Source organism: Sciurus vulgaris, assembly GCF_902686455.1.
Source record: "Sciurus vulgaris genome assembly, chromosome: 6".
Lineage (NCBI taxonomy): Eukaryota > Metazoa > Chordata > Mammalia > Rodentia > Sciuridae > Sciurus > Sciurus vulgaris.
The window spans coordinates 127,321,101-127,342,134 of record NC_136466.1 but is presented as its reverse complement, the minus strand read 5'-3'; the positions used below and the strand labels follow the sequence as shown (position 1 = coordinate 127,342,134).

Here is a 21,034-nt window from a genome sequence, read left to right as displayed (position 1 = left end):
ATGAGGTAGGTTTTGTCCCCATTTTAGGGATGAGGAAACTGAAATACAGAGAGGTCAAGTGACATGCCCAGTATAAACTGAAGCTCCAAATGCAGAAGAAATGATCACTATATGGTTTTGCTGAAGTTAGAACATATTTCTAGTATAGTCACCTTAAGATATATAATATGTGAACTTGTGGAATAAAGTTTATTTTGGGAATAATCCAAGGGGAGTTTTCCAGAAGAGCTGGTTTGCTCTTGAGAAAAGGTCAGTGTATATGAGCAATATTAATATGCTTCTGTATTATTTGTTAAATTTTGTGTAGTTTAGGGTTAATTACTCATGTGTGTTTTTAACTTTATATAGAGTATCCATTCAGATCCTCAAACGTTACATATTTTTGTTTATATAACTTATTGCCTTTTCTGTTCTTTTCAATTTTGCTACTCTTTTCTGCTTTTGCCTTTAAAATGCTTAGGTTTCATTATTTCAGAATACTGTAACCAACTGCCTTTTAAAATAATTTTACTTTTAAATTGTTGGGGGTAAAAAATTTTATTGAGTTCTTTAATTACCAAAGGAACCAGTAAGTTGTTCCAGCCAGTTTAGAGGAGAATTCAAAGAACACGTGTGGATAGATTATTAGAAATGCTAAAATTCATTTACAATAGATGTAAAACTGGTCAATTTCCTCAAAGCAATATAATTATGTTTAAGGGAAAAAATTCCTTTGTATTGTTATCATTTCCAATAATTACAGAATAAAAAAAAAAAAAAGTGATGGAAAGCACAGATAACCCCAAAGGGTGTGCTAGATAGTAATTTTTTTTGCAGATTTCAAAGTCTTACACAGTTTTTCCTGACAGCCTACATCTACTTCATGATGATAATCAGCTTGATTATAAAGTTGATCATCTTATGTTCGACTTGTTTATTCTCATCAATGCAGCAGGACTGTTCATTAACAACATAGATATCTTCAGATTATTTAGCAGATGTGGAAACTCAGTATTGAGATATGCAGTTCAGTAGTAGAGTTCATGCTTAGCACATGAAGCATTCTGCTTTTGATCCTCAGACCCACATACACAAAGCCCTCTATTCTTATCTGAAGGCTAGTAGATTAAGTCTCAAACCATCAGATTTTACCTTTACTACCTAGAAATTTGAATGAATTTCTCTCTTCTGAAGGTTCTAAAGATTTCCTAAAGTTCCTGACCTTCCTTACAAACCTCCAAGGTTTGGCTGTGTAAGACAAGTACCAGGTCCCCTTATCTGGGAGAGTTTTGTAGGTAGGCATTGGTTCCTTAGGAAAGCTGGGAAGTGGCTCAGAACTAGGGTGCTTGCTTATTAAGTGTGAAACCCTAGGTTTGATCCCCATGACTGAAAATAAGAAAGTATCTGGTCCTATATATCATGCCATTTTGAAATATGAATTCTAGGTAAGCTCTTAGTGCTTAATCTAGTTGTACATTTATAGCTTGGTAAAAGAGGGAGGGCAAATTCTCATTGAACTGCAAATAATTATACTGCCTTGAGAAGTAAGGAAACTTAGTAAGAGTTTCTGAATTTGGGTTGGGTAAAGTATTGATCAAAAGTGAGATCATATACTATTTTAAAATATTTCATTTTAGTTTACAAAAGAAGATTCTACTAAATTGCTGTGGGCTACAGCTAGGTTAAGAAGAAAAAGGCTTCTGGATATATCCAGAAAATAAAACATTAAAATAATAACGGTATTTCAAACAAATGACTGCAATCAGATTTCCTCTGTTAGCTCATTCAACCCTAATGTAATTCTGTTTCATTGACTCTGTTAGGAATATACTTTCATGATTCTGTTTCTGAACTACTGCTAGAAATCTTGCTTATTAGTTCAGTGATATGGACTGAAAATTGTCAAAGCAGTGTTAACTTAGAATCATCTACATAAAACACTATTTATAAAGTATCAGTAGTTTGAAGTGCCTGGTACAGTTCTTTTTTACAAGACTTGGAATCCTTTAAGATCCAGGGTCTCATCTGTAGCTTACAGCACCACCTCTGGGCAAGCATCAAGACAAAGCAAAAGCATAGATAGACACTTAATGACTTACAATTTGTTACTGAGAATTATTAAATTTGGAAACTGTTGTGTGTTCACAATAAGAATAATGCTACTGAAGCCTGGTGCAGTGGCACACACCTGTAATCCCAGTGGCTCTAGAGGCTGAGGCAGGATTGTGAGTTCAAAACCAGCCTCAGCAATTTAGCAAGGCCCTAAGCAATTCAGTGAGATCCTGTCTCTAAATAAAAAATAAAAAAGGGCTGGGGATGTGACTCAGTGGTTAACTGTAACCCTGGCAGTTCCATCCCCAGTACCAAAAAAAAAAAAAAAAATGCAACTGATTAAAATGTGCTTTTCATATAAAATAAAGGTGGTAAAGCTATACTAAAAATTTAGACAAAACATCTCTGATGTTGATTGTTTTCAAAGAAGTAAAATCAGGTTGGAAGGTGGCTCAATGATAGAGTGCTAGAGCTCTGCCTAGCTTGTTCATTGTGCAGCACTGCAAAAAATATTAATGAAAATGATTAGACATAATTTTTCGTGCCAAGAATAGATTCAATAACTGTAGGATAAGATTCAGACATCTGTTTTCACAAAATTTCATGTGTAAGCCTAATCTACATTCCTAGTTGAGAATATTGACTAAATTCAAATTAGGAAAGAAGATTGTAACCAAATAAATATTTTAAATAAGTGAAATTGTGAATGCCATTACTGTATTGTTGTATCAGGACTCTGATAAATACAGGGAGATGTCATAGTATTATTTGCTGAGAGTATTTTGATGTGTGATTTCTCCTGAACGCTGAGATTATATACAGTAAGAGAATTTACAAATCTCCAGGGAATTCCCATGAAGTATGTGTACTTTTGAAATATAGATTTTACTTACGCTCTTTAATCTAGATAAGCTTAGTGTCTCTTCTGATTTGACAGCTCTTACCACACAACTCTCATAATACTAATGTATCAAAAGTATAATGATTTCTAGCATTCTTTCTTTCATAAGGTGAAATAATAAGTCTTTTCCAGGGGCTTTCAGAAATTTTAAAGGTAGATTTCTTTTTTATACTTTAATGTTCTGATCTTAAAAAAGGTAAATCAAAAGAGTTTTCAGAGGAGAGTTGAATATTTGATTAGTGTAGGAGCCATGGGTGTCTGAGAAGCAATATTTGGCTACCAATTTAATCATATGACAATAAGGCATTTAGAAATAAATATGGAAGTTAATATCATGGTTGCATTTCATCAGTGGGGGTCTTTTCCTCTTCTTTAATCAAAAGACTTTATAAAGTCAAAAATCTCTGCTATCTAGACTGATTACAAGGAAAGTAAAGAATAATGTTTCATATTATAAGTGAAGGTGTTAAACAGTAAATTAAAGAAGTAATTCCATCCAAATTGAGTGAATTTTGCTAAAATTTTATCATATTTCATAGCTTCTTTTTAGACTCAAGTGTTATAAATCAAAACAAAATACAGTTTCCAAATTTTGTCTTTCACTGTATTTTTTTAGTATTCTGGAACATAATACTTTAGAACAAAGCAAGTCTTCTAGGTTTCCTGAGATCCTTTAAAGGGGTCTGCCAAGGTAAAAACAATTTTCATAGTTACACTAAGAATTATTTAACATGCAGTGTGTTCAAATATTTAAACTTTTCCTTGGATTTCATTTTTAATATGGTAAATATCAATAGTTGTAACTTATTAAAACTCTCTGGGATTGTCAATAATGAGTTAAAAATAAAACATGGAGACATAGACCAAAATATTTGAGAGTCACCACTTTAGGAACACTTATTTTTCCCTTTAAAAACAAAAGCACACATTGTTTGTATTTTTCTGTCACTGTTATTCCTAGTATATCTGTGACCACTTATGTTGATTATAACTTTTAGCCACAGTATTTTCTGTTTTACCCTGGGGACAAGGGTATAATATTGAGAGACGTCAGTTGTAAGCATTGTCTCTTGTTTTACGTTACCTTAAAAATTTGCAAATTATCTTCAAAATGATGTTCTTCAAAATGTGAATACTGTTGAATAATGAATCAATCTAGTTGAATGCAAATTTACATGTTTAGATTTCTTTCTTTTGGGGGAGGATGATACTGAGAGTTAAACCCAGTAGTGTTCTACCACTAAGTGACCCCCCTCAGCCCTTTTTTCAGTTTTGAGACAGGATAAATTGCCCAGACTGACCTCAAACTTGTGATCCTTTGTCTCAGCTTCCTGAGTAACTGGTATTACAGGTGTGCACCACTCTACCCAACTTACATGTTTATACTCTTAAACATTATGGAGGAATAATTTTAGTTTATTTGACTGGTAGATCTGTATACATTAGGAAAACCAAACTCAAATAGAATAAGATGTATGTTTGTTTGATACCTAACACTGATAAACAGGAGAAAAAAAATGGTGTTTGAAAACCCAAGTTATTAAGTTAGTCTCATTTATTAAAGACTTAATTAAGTGAACATTCTTAACATCTTAATTAAGTGAACATTCTTAAATGTTTTTGATTTAGGGATAGGGCTGTGGCTTGGTGGTAGAGCACTTGCCTGTCATGTTCAAGGGCATGGGTCCAGTTCCTAGCACTGCAAAAAAAAAAAAAAAAAAAAAAAAAAAAATTGTGTGTGTGTGTATATACAAACACACACACACACACGTATATAGTATCTAATATCTGGTAGCTAAATATCTAATGTTTAGTTCCTATAATGAATTTTTTCAAAAGGTTTAATACAGTTAATATGAGTTCAATTTATTTTCTGGGAATTTTAAGAATCTTGATAACATTTTTCTATTTCATCTCTTTAAACCAATCTAAATAGAGCTTCTTTAATTTGAGACTTTATTATTTAGTGTATTAATACTCCTGTAAGATATTGAGATGATTTCAAAGTGATATAAAGCCCTTTATGAATTACAGATAAATAACTTACAGTTTTAATTTTACTATTTCAGCCATGTCAAGAATGAACATAAAAATACAAAAAATATAATCTAGCTTGCCAAAGGGAGAATAATTTTTAGATTTTTAATTGACTTTAGCTCATAATAGACAAATAATTAAAGAAGTAGACTTACAAGATGGATCTTCTGTATTTCTTACCCCACAGAAAATAATCAATGACCACCAGATGGTCTCATAAAACTCTGCAGTCATTGCTTCCACTAATGGAAAATAGCTATTGTCCAAACTAGAACAAATATAAAATTAGTAGAGAGGAAAAAAACTAGAGAAATGGAGTCAGCAGAGTTGAATCTTTACTGCCATTTGGGATTAACAGTGGGAAACAAGAAAGGTGAGACCAGGGATTAAGATGCACAGCAGTGCTATGTACCTGGCTTTCTCATGTGAATCACTTTGGCATTGGGCATCTTGTGGAATGACCTCCAAAACTGTTGAAAGATAATTTTTGATAAAACATAAAAATGTCACTATTAAATAAATATGAAATAACCGTGTCTCAAAGATTTTTTTACCTATTACTATAGGAACTAGTTGCCTTTTTGATTTCTCTGCTTGGTTGTTTAATAAGAGATTTAAGACAAATATCAACTCCCAAACTTTTTTTTTTTTTTTTTTCTTTCCCCACTTGAAGTCTTCCCATATCACTTAAATGTGAGTGAGTTCCATTCTTCCAGTTGTTCAGGCACAAAATCTTGGACTCATCCTTGATTTATTTCTTTAATTACACATCTGTTTTGAAAATCGTGTTGGTTCTACCATCAAAACGTATTTAGAACCCATTGACTTCTCAGTTAAAGGTGTTACTTCTCTGCTCAAAACCCAGTGGCTTCCCTTCTCAGAGTAAAAATGTTCTTTAAGTGGCCTTCAAAGCCCTTGTATGATGACTTCCCTTACTCTGACTTCATCTCCTTTTCTCCTTGGTGCACCCTATGCCAGTCACATTTTGTTCTTTAGTATTCCTCACATATACCAGGCACACTTCTATCTCATTGCCTTTGTACTTAACTATTCCCTTTGCCCAGAATGGACAGGCCATATGGGGGCGGGTCTCTTTTGTTTTGAGCCTGAAAACACTATTTCAGAACCTGATCTACTCTCTACCATGTAATGCTCTTTCCTCAGGTATTTGCATAGTTCACCACCTTTATTTCTGGCTTTCCTCAGATATCAGCTAATTAGTCTATCTGAAGTAATCTCTGAATCTTGATTCTGGTGATTTCTTTTCGGGATTTAACAAATAACATGTTATGTTGTGCCTCCCTCTAGTGAGAGCAGGAGCTTTATTTCTGTATTACTAACACCTAGAATAGTGATGGGCATCTAATTGGCACTGTTGAATAAATGAATGCAGTGAGCTGATGGGGAAATGGGGGAGAGAGGATATGAGCAACAATAAATTATTCCTTCTATTGAAGCTATAAATTATCATCTCAACTTATAGGGAAATTTACTGTGTGGAAAATCTCTGGCCTGTTCTCAGATTTCTACCAGTTAAATACTTTAAGCTAACAAGTAAGTATTTATTGATGAGTTAAGACCCTGAGATAAGGCTGTCATTTAACTTTACAAATACTTGAGATATTTTGGGAAAAAGGACTGAGACAAATTTGGAACTCCTAAAAGTTGGCAGGAGGTTATCAGTCCCTAAATTTCTAGTTCCTGAATTGGACTGGGAAGAGAAAAGGCAGGGTACTTTTTTAAATCCCTTAACTGGGAAAACTTGTTTTTTTGACATTCATCCATTCGAGAAACATTTGACTCCTCTCAAGTACCAGACCTGGCTCTGGGTGCTGGTACTTGGGTTTGATGAAAAAAAGTTTCCTGTTCAAACATTCCCCTTTTTTTATTTTTAATTTTACAGTTTGAATGTTAACAGTTTTATTGTTTTGTAGGTGATGAAAGAACTATGGTTTTTGTTGAAACTAAGAAGAAAGCAGATTTCATTGCAACTTTTCTTTGTCAAGAAAAAATATCAACTACAAGTATTCATGGGTGAGTAAATTAATATGATTTCCTAGGAGGACAGTCACTTTCGTTTGGGCATCTTTAGTATATATTCAGTCATGGGTCATACAACAACATTTTGGTCTATGACAGACTGCATATATTATAGTGGTTACTTAAGATTATATTGCTTAGTGGTGTTGTAGCCATCTTAGTTTGTATAAGTATGTTCTATGATGTTTACATATGCTGAAATAACCTAATGACACATTCTTGGGATAAGTCCCCATTGTTAAGTGATGCATGACTGGAACTAATATGTAATTGGAACTAATGTCTAATTCTGATAGGATTGGAATCAAAATTTTCTTAAGATGTACACTATTATTCCCCATTTATTTCCCCTCTGTGCATAGGAAAGTAAAGTATGCCCAGGAAGACTAAATTATTATTCTTCATCTTTATTCTTCATTTTCATAGGACCTAAATGGTAGGGATGAGCAGGTTGAAAGGTCTGCCTTGGGCACCTCACATGAGAAGGAAGAACTTCTCAGGAGATTTCATTTAAAGATCTCTTGGTATTTAAGTTTTTCCTCTGCTGAATCTTTCTGGTTCCACTTTTTTTTTTTAATGTTGTTTTGTTTCATTTTAATTGAAGTGCCAAAAAATGTCATAACATGGACTGGGGATAGAATTCACTGAGTGGTAGAGCACTTGCCTAGCATGTGGGAGGCCTTTGGTTCAATCCCTAGTACCGTTTAAAAAAAAAAAAAATCATAATCACTACAACTTTTCTGATATTTTACTAGTAGATCTAAAATATTAACCATCTAATATGTAGAATTCTGGAATTGTACTTTAAATGAACTGCTTTTTTGAGCAAGTTTTCTAACCAAGTAGTTGTATAATTTTTATCAGGACTAGAAACATAGAGATTATTACTAGGTATGATTCAACTTTGTCATACTTGAGCTTGTATTCTGGCCCTATATATTAGCTGTTACCACCATCTGCAAATGGAATAATTGTTCCAACTCAAAGTATTATTGGAAGGATAAAATAGTGGTGGATTGGAAGGCATTCATATTGTTTACCTGGTCTGTAGGAAGTAGACATTAAATGCTGCTATTTTTACTATTTAAAAAAATTGTATGATGAATGTTATTTTCTTAAAAGTTGTCCTAATACACGCTTCCTTTTCTTTCAAGTGATCGGGAACAGAGAGAGAGAGAGCAAGCTCTTGGAGATTTTCGTTGTGGAAAGTGCCCTGTTCTTGTTGCTACTTCAGTAGCTGCCAGAGGGCTAGATATTGAAAATGTTCAACATGTTATCAATTTTGATCTTCCTTCTGCCATTGATGAATATGTTCATCGAATTGGGCGTACTGGGCGTTGTGGGAATACTGGCAGAGCTATTTCTTTTTTTGATCCTGAGTCAGATAATCATTTAGCACAGCCTCTAGTGAAAGTATTGTCAGATGTAAGTTTTAAAATTATAAACCTTAATGGATGGTGTCCTTACTTTATTGTTGAGATATTTTATGCATATGTATATAAAAAAGCAAACTTTCCCAGTCTTTGAGACTTTATGTTGCATATAATTCTTTTTTTTTTTTTTTTTTTTTTTTTTTTTAAAGGCTCAACAGGATGTACCTGCATGGTTGGAAGAAATTGCCTTTAGTACATATGTTCCTGGCTTTAGTGGTAGTACAAGAGGAAATGTATTTGCATCAGTTGATACTAGAAAGGTTAGTTAAGGGGAAGAATTCAGAACTTGGCTTCTAGTTGCTCTTTGAAAATATACTTGATACTGTGAAGTAAATATAATCAGTAATTGATCTAAACCATTGTTTTCATGCCTAAATGGCAGCAACTTCGTTTCTTTAAAATTTTATATACATACATATTTTGGGTTTTAAAGGTGAAGAATTAACTGAGAGTTATATTCAAATATCCTCCATTCTTCAATTTGCTGACATTTTAAAGTCTGAGATTTCCTGAACTTTCTACAAAATTCTTTTTTTAATTTTATTTTTATTTAGCTTTCAATTTTTTACAGACTGCATTTTGATTCATTGTACACAAATGGTAATTTCGTTTCTATGGTTGTACACAATGCATATTCATACCATTCGTGTAATCATACATATACATAGGGCAATGATGTCTGTCTCATTCCACCATTTTACATACCCCCCCTCATTTTCTTCTACATAGTCTAAAGTTCCCCCATCTACAGAATTCTTTAATTTTGAAAGTTTGAACACATTATTAAGACAAAATGTTGGAGCCGTGAGGCTACGTCTTTCTGATAGGTCAGTTTTTATGCAGCATACCTTTATACAGAAACAATGAACATATGAATTAAATATTTGTTAAAGTGTAACACATGAAGTTTCTCAACTTGCCAAAACCTAGTGACTTAAAAAATTGTCTTGTCAAATTATTCTGTGCAGTTTAGACTTCTGTAACAGTTTGATATACACCTGTTTTTTCAATAAGAGCGAATGAAGGTCTTAATATATTTGGGACAGACAAGTGGGAAATTTTGAGTCCCTGCTCATTCTGGGTAATGTAACTTCAAAGCTGTCATAACTTAATGTTTCTTTCTTTTTTTAAGAATTACCAGGGCAAGAGCACGCTGAATACAGCAGGGTTTTCTTCTTCACAATCTCCCAATCCAGTAGATGATGAGTCATGGGATTAAAAGTAAAAAAAAAAAAAAAAAAAAAAAAAAAAAAAAAAAGCTTCAAGAACATCTGTTTTGATGCACAGAAGAAAATAGTTTTGATTTTTAAATTTTTAACAGAAGTGTGAAAACTGACATTTTTGTATTTCCTATCCTTCTGTTCTCATTCCCAACCTTAAAAAATTCCTTATTGACTAGTTATGTGAAATGCTTAAAGTTACAACGTTGCAGTTACTGATACAAATGGTGTTAACTGGAAATATTAAAGCATTCTAAATGTCTTGCTTATTTCTAATATATTCTTCGGGGTTTAGACATGTTTTATGTCTAAGTTCTAAGTCTTACTATAGTGTTTATTGCTCCTTTAAGACAAGCAATAGGATATGATGCACTTTTGTTTACAAAAAGTTGAGTCTCATTTCCACTTGAGTCTTTAAAGCAGTAGTGTGTCACTATAATGTGATAACATGATTTTCATGAAACAAAAAAGTGGAAGACTGAAGCCTTTCAGTGTGATTTTGATTTGAGATCAGCTGTGTGATGAAGAGGGTTAGTTTGCAATGTGAACTCTGTACTCAATGGCATAACAAATGTTTGTTTTTATAATATACAGACTTTCCTTGGAAATAAAAGATGAAACACATTTTCCCCTAAGTTTTCCAATAGCACTTTAAATTTTTCTTTGTTACATGGGACAGTTCTCAACTTTTATATTTTGAAATATTGTTTTATTGCATCTGTGAAACCAGTGCAGTGAACATAAAACCTTACACAAGAGCTGGGCATGGTAGTGCACACCGGTAATCCCAGCTACTCAGGAGGCTGAGGCAGGAGAATCACGAGCTCAAGCCATTCTAGGCAACATAGACCCAATTAAAAAAAAAACTTATACAAATTAAATATTAATGTATAACATACATTAATACATAGATGTATTGAAAGTCAGTCTCAGAACTCAAACCCAGTTAACAAGTCTGTTTACTTTTGTCATAATTTTTTATTCATTTTTATGATTAATGAGGGAAAGAACTTTTTTCATTTACCATTGTATATTTTGAACTTTCTAGGCCTAGAGTGTAAGTTCTTAATAAGTTAAATGAATGAGCCAAACATTAAGATACAAGTGAGACGTAAATATTGTTGAGACAAAATGATCAGTTTTGAGTGTTATTTAACTAAACACAACCCAAACTGACATATTCCCAATGTATATCTTGTTATAGGAATTTAGTTAATAAATAAGATATCACATATGGAAAAGAAAGTATTTGGCAGATAGATAACTGGTTACATGTCTACCCTGTGCCATATTAAAAATTTCATGTGAACTACAAAAAAATTCAGACTACAAAAATAGTTAAAAACCTTCATATTGGGGGAAAAGGTTCAAGTTAAGCTCTGAGGACTGAACTCACAAAGATAACAATGAACAGATTTGATCAAAAGAAAATAATTGCCTATGTAGAAAGAGTTAAAAGTAGACTAGGAAGAACATTACTATGATCACAGTTGGTTATTAATGTGTAATTCTTTATATATTGACATGTAGGAATACTAATAGATGAATGCACAAAGACAAAGGGAAGTTCAGTGAACAAAAATCTGGGAAATATTTCACTCTGTAATCTCACTTCTGGGAAAGACTTACATGAATAAACATGTTTGCATTGTTATTTGTAACATTTGCTTTGTCTTAATTTTCTAACTTATGTCGTATACAGGGAACATTTACAGTCCATTCTTTAGTTTTTTTCATTTGGTCAGAGAGCTTCTTGGTTATAGCCGTCCTGCTTGCTTTTTAAAAGTTTTTGATTTCGCTTGATTTGTCAAATTACCATAAGTAGCATTGTTGAATCAGATCTAAAAGTGAAAGGAAGGTCATACATAATCCTATCACCATTCCATACAACTGTTAATGTCCCTATGTTCAGTTAACTTATCTCTAGGTAAAAGTTTGAATGATTTCTTTAAAAATTATCAAAGTAACATCTGATTAGAAAATAAAATGTGATAAAAGTGTTTATAATAAAAAGTGGTATTCAGGCTGGGGTTGTAAATCAGTGGTAAAGTACTACCCTAGCATGCGTAAGGCACAGGTTCAGTCCTCGGCACTACATAAAAATAAAGGTATTGTGTCCATCTACAAATAAATGAGGGCAAAACTATTTAAAAAAAAAAAAAAAAAAAAAAGGGCAGTATTCTTCTGCCCCTCCTTTTCCAAATTGCTATCCCACAACCCATAATTGGCCATCTTTAATACTCCTGTTTGTTGCCATCATACATATTTTTTTTTCAGATGCCATGTTTAGACACCTGTTAATATTTGATAGGTGAAAATTTGAACTCGCCTCATTTCAGAAGTATGTTTTGACACGCTTTTTCCTTCCCAGCTTCTCTCTCACACCACATCTGTAACCTATATATTGACGTTTTCAAAGTTAATATTTACATTCTATTCTATTGCCATAAAATCTTTTCATTGTATCTCCAGGTTGATTATAAAATTGAAACTTAATAGCCAGTATTTACACTGTATCTATGTAAATATTATTTACTGGATGTGCCAGTTAGTAATCTTAATTTTTCCTTTATTCCTTAATTTTTACAACCTCTGTGTGTCTGTAGGGAGAATGGTCACAAGGATGAGGATCAAATCTTTTAAGTTTGGACCATATTCTAAGCAATATTCTGGGTTTTTTGTTTTGTTTTTTTGTAGGAGACATTCCTTTTTCAATATTTTTGCCTTTCTAGGCTTAAAGTTAATTTTCCTTAAAAGATCACAGTAAATACTGTTCTTCAATTTTATAATCATGAGTGGGCCTTTTTAGTCCTAGGCAGTACTTTGAAGATTGTCTTTCCTTTGAGAATGGGGGGTGGGCCTACCAGTGCTTTTGTGTAATTTCTCAGTTTTCCCTAGTTTTTTGTTTTTTTGGATTCCAGAACTGCTGAACTAATCCTGTAATATCTTAAAATTTTTTTCTTTGCTTATTCCTATGTTCTTGTAGAATTTTTACTGTGTGTGTGTGTTGTGTGTGTTGTAGGTGGACCCAGTACCTTATTTTTATGTGAGGCTGAGGATTGAACCCAGTACCTTATGCATGCTAGGTGAGTGCTCTGCCACTGAGTCACAACCCCAGCCCCTACTCTTTGAATTTATATTTTTAGCAACTATTTTTAATATTAGACCTGCCCTCCCATGTAGTATTAGTGAATTTTCTGCTTCATTAGTACTTCTTTAATTCTTGTAATTTAACCTACGAAATCATTGTTTTACTTCAGCATGGGTTTGTTTGTTTTTTGGCTCTTGGCATCTGACATCTTAAGCCTTCATAATTCATACGTTATATATTTAATACAACTCAGGGCTATCTTTACTCAAATTCGGCAGTGCAGCTCAACTGCTTGGTTGTAGTCATCCAGATTACTTTTAAAGTTTTTGATTTTGCTTGATTTGTCAAATTTTTGTGCCTTTGATTTTGCTTGATTTGTCAAATTTTCGTGCCTTTCTCCTCATTCCTTTGTGCCTTTTATATGTTTCTGTTTAAAATCTCAGGTGTAGGGCTGGGGTTGTAGCTGAATGGTAGAGCACTTGCCTAGCATGTGTGAGGCACTGGATTCAATCCTCAGCACCATATATAAATAAGTAATAAATAAATGTGTTGTGTCCTTCAACTAAAAAAATGATATTAAAAACATTTTAAAATCTTAGTAGGTGTAGGTTCAGATGTGGCTGATAAGGTTTGATTTTTCATTATACCCCTTTTAAAAAAACTTTTAATTTTTTTTGACAGTGATATTAAAATTTTTTTTTTCATACAGGTATATAGAGTATTAATCTACCATCCTTCCCATCCCCACCTGCCCCCACCCCTCCCCTCACCCTCCTCTGTACAATCCGAAGTTCCTTCATTCTTCCCACTCCCACTGTGAATCAGCACCCACTTATCAGAGAAAACATTTGGCCTTTGGTATTTTGGGATTGGCTTATTTCACTTAGCATGATATTCTCCAGTTCCATCCGTTTACCTGAAAATGCTATAATTTCATTCTTCTTTCTGGCTGAGTAATATTCCATTATGTACATGTACCACATTTTCTTTATCCATCTGTTGAAGGGCATCTAGGTTGATTCCACTATCTGGCTATTGTAAGTTGAGCTGCTATAAACATTGATGTGGCTGCATCATTGTAGCATGCTGATTTTAAGTCCTTTGGGTATAATCTGAGGAATGAAATTGCTGGATCAAATTGTAGTTCCATTCCAAGTTTTCTGAGGCATCTCCATATTGCTTTCCAAAGTGGTTGCATCAATCTGCAGTTCCACCAACAATGTATGAGTGTACCTTTTTACCCATATCCTTGCCAAGCTTTAATATTGCTTGTTTTTTTTTTTTTTTTGGCGGTGCTGGGGATTGAACTCAGGGCCTAGTGCTTGCCTTGCAAGCCAACTGAGCTATCTCCCCAGCCCCTTGCTTGTAGTTTTGATAATTGCTGTTCTGACTGGAGTGAGATGAAATCTTAGAGCAGTTTTGATTTGCATTTCTCTAATAGCAAGAGATGAACATTTTTTCCTATGTTTGTTGATAGATTGTATTTCTTCTGTGAAGTGTGTTCAGTTCCTTAGCCCATTTATTGATTGGGCTGTTTGTTTTTTTGGTGTTAAGTGTTTTGAGTTCTTTATATATCCTGGAGATTAGTGCTCTATGTGAAGTGTGTGAGGTAAAGATTTTTTCCTGTTCTGTAAACTCTCTCCAAAATATTGTTTCCTTTGCTGAGAAGAAGTTTTTAGTTTGAATCCATCCCATTTATTGATTCTTAATTTTATTTCTTGCACTTTAGGAGTCTTGTTAAGGAAGTCAGGTCCTAAACTGACATGGTGAGGATTTATGGCCTACTTTTTCTTCTATTAGGCACAGGGTCTCTGTTTTAGTTCCTAAGTCTTTGATCTACTGTGAGTTGTTTTTTGTGCAGGGTGAGAAATAGAGGTTTCATTTCATTTTGTTACATATGGATTTCCAGTATTCCCAGTGCCATTGAATAGGCTATCTTTTCTCCAATGTATATTTTCAGCACCTTTGTCTAGTATGAGATAACTGTATTTACGTGGGTTTGTCTCCGTGTCTTCTGTTTTGTACCATTGGTCTACATGTCTGTTTTGGTGCCAATACCATGCCATTTTTGTTACTATAGCTCTGTAGTATAGTTTAAGGTCTGTTATTGTGATGCCTCTTGCTTCACTCTTCTTGCTAAGGAGTGTCTTGGCTGTGAAAGACCTAAAGCACCCACCTACCTCAGATGTGGACTGCTGAGCATCAGCCATGTCTGTGAATGCTTGGGAGTAGTGCTGACGCAGCAGAGCATCAGGTGAGGGCGGTTTTGATTGCATGTAGGGTGAATAGCCTATAGGTACTGCCCACCCCCCGGGGTCTTGGTGCAAAGTGGAACTGGTTCTCCTGATCCCATATGGCTCAGCACTGATGCCATTTCTGTACAGGGGAGAAGCCCTGGTGAGTTTAACCCTTCTGTATTTCCCCTAACTTCATATTTATGCTATTTGCATAGGTGCCTCTATATTGGTCCCCTTATTTATGCAAAGTCAGCTTTTCATTGGTGTGACCCTGGTTATTTTGTGGTGTTGGGGATCTATTTGTTCTTGTTAGATAAGAGCTCTTGGTGCTGAGCTACACCCCTGACCCTTGATGATTTTCTTTTTTTGCCCCCCTCCTACACCCCTGGCCCTGGATGATTTTTGCCCCCCCACCAGCTTATTTAATTTTTGGTGGTTGGTTTTTCTACTTTTATCCCTCATCTATTCTCAGTTTTTTTGTGTGCTGCCCTTGATTGTACAGAAACTCATTCCCATTTTGGTATTTCTAATCATGATAACATAAAAATAATTTTAAAAGCCACCAGAAGAAAAACTGTACTGAAAGCTTTATTTTTCTTATTTTAAAACTTAAGAAACCCTAGCGTAGGGTTTTGTTTTGTTTTGACATGTACTTTTGATAGATGGGAAAACTGCTCTACTGAAGCATGTTCTCACCAAACAGAGCTAGTTAGGGCAGATATAAGAAGAGAACTTAGGTCGCTTAACTGCTTTTTAAATGTATTGAAAAGGGTACCATTTTACTATTTTGAAGCATCTTCGGAAGGCCTAAAAACTTCGACTTGCCTGTGGCTGTTTGTGCTTTCCGACTTTAGATTCCCTCCTGGTACGTTCAACCATGCCCTGTGCACCTCTTTTGTAAAAATTAGTCCAGAACGCACTTGAGTTGTTTCCCATAGCCTACCCTGAGGGTCCAGAAAAGAGCCGAGTCTGAGCAGACCGGCCGCTGTGTGCCACTAGGTTCACGGCAGAGCTGCCGGTCCTGGAAAGCTGCTTCCGCCCGCGTTCCCAGCTCGTAGGAGGCGGCGCCCAGGGGCGGCCCTGAGCCGGTGGTCCTTCCACTCCCCCGGCTGGCGGCAGGAGCCTTCTTCAGGCAGAGCGGAGGTTGGTCCGGTCAATCCTAGGGGACTGAGCCCAGCAGCCCTGAAGGGGCCGCTGCAGCTGGGAGCTCCGGCTGGCCGCATCCCGGTGAGTGGCGCTGTGGGGTGGGACGCAGCTGACTGACCCCGCGGATTTTCTCTGGGCTCTCACTTTAGAGTTGCAGTTCCTAATCTTCTTGGATCAAGTAAATTATAGACCCACGTTTGACATAAAATGATTTGTCAACCCTTCTCTGAAACCAATTAACAGACCCACCCAAAGATTTTGGGGACTGGAGATTGAGCCCTTCTCAGAGATGGTGTCCTGAGGGATTCCATGTTGGGATAGGATGGGGAGCCAGCCATAAAGTCGGTGTATAGAAACACTACTAATGCTGGCTCCTGGAAATTGAAGTGAGCAAAGGAGATTTATTCTTTGGATCGGGAGCTGGCGACACCGGTAAATTCCTTAGACCTTTACCTGAATGATTGTTTTGTAGACATCTCTATTTACTTTGTAGAATCCTTTGAAAGGTTTTTGTTTCCATCAGTGTTTTCTGGATTTGGAGTCTCCTATTTTTGTGAGATTCTTTTTCACTGTTCAGGAACAACAACAACAAACTTAATAAGATGAATTTATACCAAAGTTCTGGATATATTTATTTTAACTTGATTTTCTTTTTGATTTCCATGTGGGAGATATAAAAATTCTCAACAGAAATCAAAACACTTTAGTTCAAGAACTTTTATGTATTGGAAGAGAGGTCTTATGTATAATATGTGAACATGATGATGCTTCATAATAAGTAACTGGTCATAGTAAACTTAACATTGGCCTTTTTTTTTTTGCCAGTTTATGTGGTGTCCAGTATGTCAGTGATCAGCTTTAGGCCTTGGTTTGCTTATGTGTAAAAGGAAGACAACTGAATGTTTCCCCGAATGTCTCATTTGATGAAATCACACAGTCTATGCAGTCATAGAGAACATTTTTAAAAAGGCAGACCCTATGTAAGAATGCAGGATATCATAACTGACTGCTGGTACACTTGTTTTTTGATGCTCAGATCTATTGCAGTAGATACCTTAACAGTTTTTAATAGACAATTCTTAACTCTGTGGTCACAATTCTGGCTATAGTGTTTGAATCTATATTACAAATACAGTTTTCTCTTGGCATATCACACACCATGATTGATGCTTCTTAATTGATCATTTTGGCATCTTACTATATACTCATCAAGTGTTTCATCAGTCTTAGAGTGTTCCACCACTGGAGATTTACTCATTACAGCTCAGGGATGCTAATCAACTGAGGATACTCCCCAATGTGTTCTTGCCAGTTAAATGTTCCAATGCAAGTTCTGATAGTTTCATCTTAACATGTTTGTTCTTCAGCTGAGGTATTTTATTGGGTTACCAATTAGCTATCTGAGAAAATTAGGTTTCAATAATTTATTTCAAATCTATAAGTAGAATTTGCTTTGTGTCACAAAGTAAATACTGTCCTTTGGAGTAGAATTTATACTAATTTGTGCCTAAATAAATAGTTTGCCATATGTGGATACTATAAAGAAAATGTATTCAGAGAGTTATGCTAATTCTAAAGCTAAGTAGAAACAGACTTCTTAGAGTTTTCTTATTGGTATATATAATTCATTAGAAATAAACCCTACTTTTCATGAAATGATTCAAATTGACCAAGGTTCAGTTGTGTGATCTTGAGGAGGTTAACTTTATTAGTTTTTAATTTGAAATAAAATTTGCAGGGACTGGGGATGTAGTACAGTGGTAGAATATGTGCTTAGTTAGCATGAATGAAGACTTTGGTTCAGGACCACCTTACCCACAAAAGAGAAAAGAAAATGAAATAAATTTCACAAATTAAAAAAAAAAAAAAATAGACTACAGGGCTGGGGTTGTGGCTCAGTTGTAGAGCAAATTTGCCTGGCATGTGTGGGGCACTGGGTTTGATTCTCAGTACCACATAAAAAATAAAGATATTGTGTCCAAAAATAAATAAATGGTTACAAATCTTAAGTGTACTGCTCACAATTTTATCTGTATATAGTCTCTATAACCATCACCCAAATCAAGATATGGAAAAATTTTTATCACCCTAGGCAGTTCCCTTCCTTTCATTCCTTTTGTCTGATTTTTTTTTTTTTTTGCCATAAATTGGATTTGCCTGTTCTTGAACTTCATATAAATGGAATCTTAGATTATGCCCTCTTTTGTGTCTGATTTCTTTTGTTCAACATAACATCTCAAATTCATCAATACTTTGTGTCAGTAATTTTATTGTTGTATATTGTTCTTTCATTTGAATATACTACAAATTATATTTCCAGTCTCCTGTTAATGGGCATTTGGATGTTTCCAGTTGACTAGTATAAATAAAGCTGCTATGGATATTCTTCTACAAGTCTTTTGGTTAACATAAGCACTTAATTATCTGGCATATACCTAAGAGTGGGTGGAATTGATCAAAAAGTGCTATATTTAAACTTTATTCTAAGGAGTTTTCCAAAATGGTGGTATCATTTAATATAGCCACCAGCATTATAAAAGTGTTACACTTGTTCCACTCCTCATCATCTCTTGGTATTTCCAGTGTTGTTAATTCTAACCATTCACTGTGGTTTTCATAGATTGGTGGTATTAGGCACCTTTTCATATATGTATTGACTATTCACCTGTTTACCTGTTTGGCTAGTGACAGTCTTGTACACAATACAACTGAAAGTGGTAAAAGGGTGGTGGGATAGAGAAAAGATAAAATCAAAAGACGGGTTATTTTGCTGCCCAGTGATTATCTGAGAGTTGTGAAAATGTCTTATCCTTTGGCCAAATTTCAGTCCTTTGGGTCACTGATTATATCTTTAGGGTGATGCTTTCTTGCCGCATCCCCAAACTGTCATGGCTTAACAAAATAAAGGTATATTTTTTGCTTATCTAATTGTCCAAGAAGTGTGTTCTTGTAGATAAGTGGCCTTAGTGGTTATTTGGGAATCCAGCTACCTTCCATCCTGTGGCTCTGCAACCTTGGATATATGACTTAAAAGGTCTGTAAGCTTTTCTTCATCAAGGTAGAAAAAAGGATAGAGTAGGAGTGGGTGGTAGAGTTGGACTTAATGAAAGATTTTTATGACTTAGGCAAATATATCTCACATTCCTGTTGAGAACTTGGTCATATCAAACCATAGGGGAAGCTGAAAAATGTAGGAATCTGGAAGTCAGCTGACACACACTGTCAATGCTGAGGAAATGGGATGTTTTCTAGGATAGTAAGGGATTTCCTTACTCAGTGGAGTCAGAACAAGGACCTCTTGATCTGCTTTAGATAGCGAGGAATCCGTGTAGATTGCTAAGAGAATCTTAAATAGAACACTTTCTTTTCATGCTGTTTGCTACCTGAATATACAATAAGAATTGGAGAATGACCATAGAAATACAGGTAATTATAACAATAAATTAATTCCATAATGACTTGAAGTTGCTAGGTGAAAACATAATTTTATCTGTATCTGCTTATGAAATAAACAATTTAAGATAAAATTTGGTTTTCATTCATATTTAGGACTTTAAGTTTTGCAACTTTTAAAGTCTTTGCTATTAGTGGCTTCACTTGTTAGCTAACGTCTTCTAAGACTATCCATGGAGAAATGCAAAGCTGTTTCTTTGACACTTTCCCCTTAAGCTACTGAGATACTCCTAATATATTGGAGTTGCCAAATTGGGATACTATTCTGTAATTAAAATCCTCTATCAGTAAGAATCTTTTAAATCCTGGGCCAGCAATCTTTCTTGCTCTTATGAGTTTGGTGCACATCATTTACAACAAGGGAGGTGGGGAAGGGGAAAAAGGAAAATCATTGAATTAGACAAAGGGGAATGAAGGGAAGGGAGGAAGGATGGGAGAAGGAAAGACAGTAGAACGAATTGGACATAACTTTCCTATGCTCATATATGGATACATGACCAGTGTAACTCCACATCAATACAACCACAAGAATGGGATCCTAATTAGAATACATTATACTGCATGCATATATAGTACATCAAAATACACTCTGTTGTGTATATCTAAAAAGAATAAGTAAAAAAGGGAACAGAAAGAAAATGAGTTAAGGCCCAGTAGAGCCTCACCAATTCAGATGTTTTATAATTAAGTGACCCTGTATTGTTTACATTTTTTTCCTGGGCAAATCATTGCTCTAGAGCAGGTCAATAGAATTAGAATGTGAGTCACATATATAAACAATATATACTAAGTATTGCCATTTCAGTATGTAATCTAAGAATTAACTGAAATATTTGAAATTTTTGAACTAAATCTTTGAAATTTGGTGCATATTTTATACCTCAATTGGAATGCTAAGTTTTCATTGGGTATACTTGATCTGTATTTAGATTTTATGAAATGTGCAGTTAGAAAATTGATTCAATATCAAAGTTGTTCCAAATATGCTTAAAAGTTTTCTACTAGCTTAAGTCCATTTTAAAATTTAGATTCAATGAAATCAAAATTGCAGAATGGTTATACCTTTTGGGGGGAATACTTTTTTCAAGTCCAAAGGTTGGCAATTCTGGTCAACTTCCCTATTAATTGCCACATAATGGCTTAGCTTAACAGTTTTGAGGGTAATTTTAAGCTGTACCTTCTGAAATCCATTGTTTGAACTTGGGGAACACAAATTAAGGGATAATGAATATTGTCAAAACAAGGCTGAAATTCTGAAAAATAATCACACTTCCCATTCCATTTCAGTCCAGAGGAACCTATTTTATTGTTGTGGGAGCATTCAATTTTAATGCACAAAATCTTTTCTTAAAAATATTCCTTAGTGTGAAAAAGGACTCTATAGTCTTTGAAAATGGGAATCTTATACTCTTAATGTGTTTTTTTCCTCTGGTGACCCAAATTTC

At 34.7% G+C, this 21,034-nt stretch overlaps 2 protein-coding genes across 6 annotated transcripts in view; both read left to right on the top strand.

Annotated features, from left to right (window-relative positions):
• Window positions 1–9,700, top strand: part of DDX4 (DEAD-box helicase 4) — a gene marked incomplete at both ends in the record, with an annotated part of 52,522 nt that extends 42,822 nt beyond the window's left edge. For 3 of the 5 annotated variants that reach the window (XM_079143868.1, XM_079143869.1, XM_079143866.1), the window contains 4 exons: window positions 6,904–7,003; window positions 8,164–8,434; window positions 8,592–8,702; window positions 9,584–9,661. In XM_079143868.1, the coding sequence (XP_078999994.1) occupies window positions 6,904–7,003; window positions 8,164–8,434; window positions 8,592–8,702; window positions 9,584–9,661 (560 nt within the window). Of the gene's footprint in view, window positions 1–6,903; window positions 7,004–8,163; window positions 8,435–8,591; window positions 8,703–9,574 lie in introns of all 5 variants that reach the window. The other 2 variants (XM_079143867.1, XM_079143865.1) reach the window with 1 other exon arrangement.
• Window positions 9,701–16,007: 6,307 nt separating this feature from the next.
• The window catches only part of IL31RA (interleukin 31 receptor A), an 89,934-nt gene continuing 84,907 nt past the window's right edge, over window positions 16,008–21,034 (top strand). Inside the window, exon 1 of the mRNA XM_079145264.1 lies at window positions 16,008–16,217. The gene's annotated coding sequence lies outside the window, so the exon portion shown is untranslated. The remainder of the gene's footprint in view (window positions 16,218–21,034) is intronic.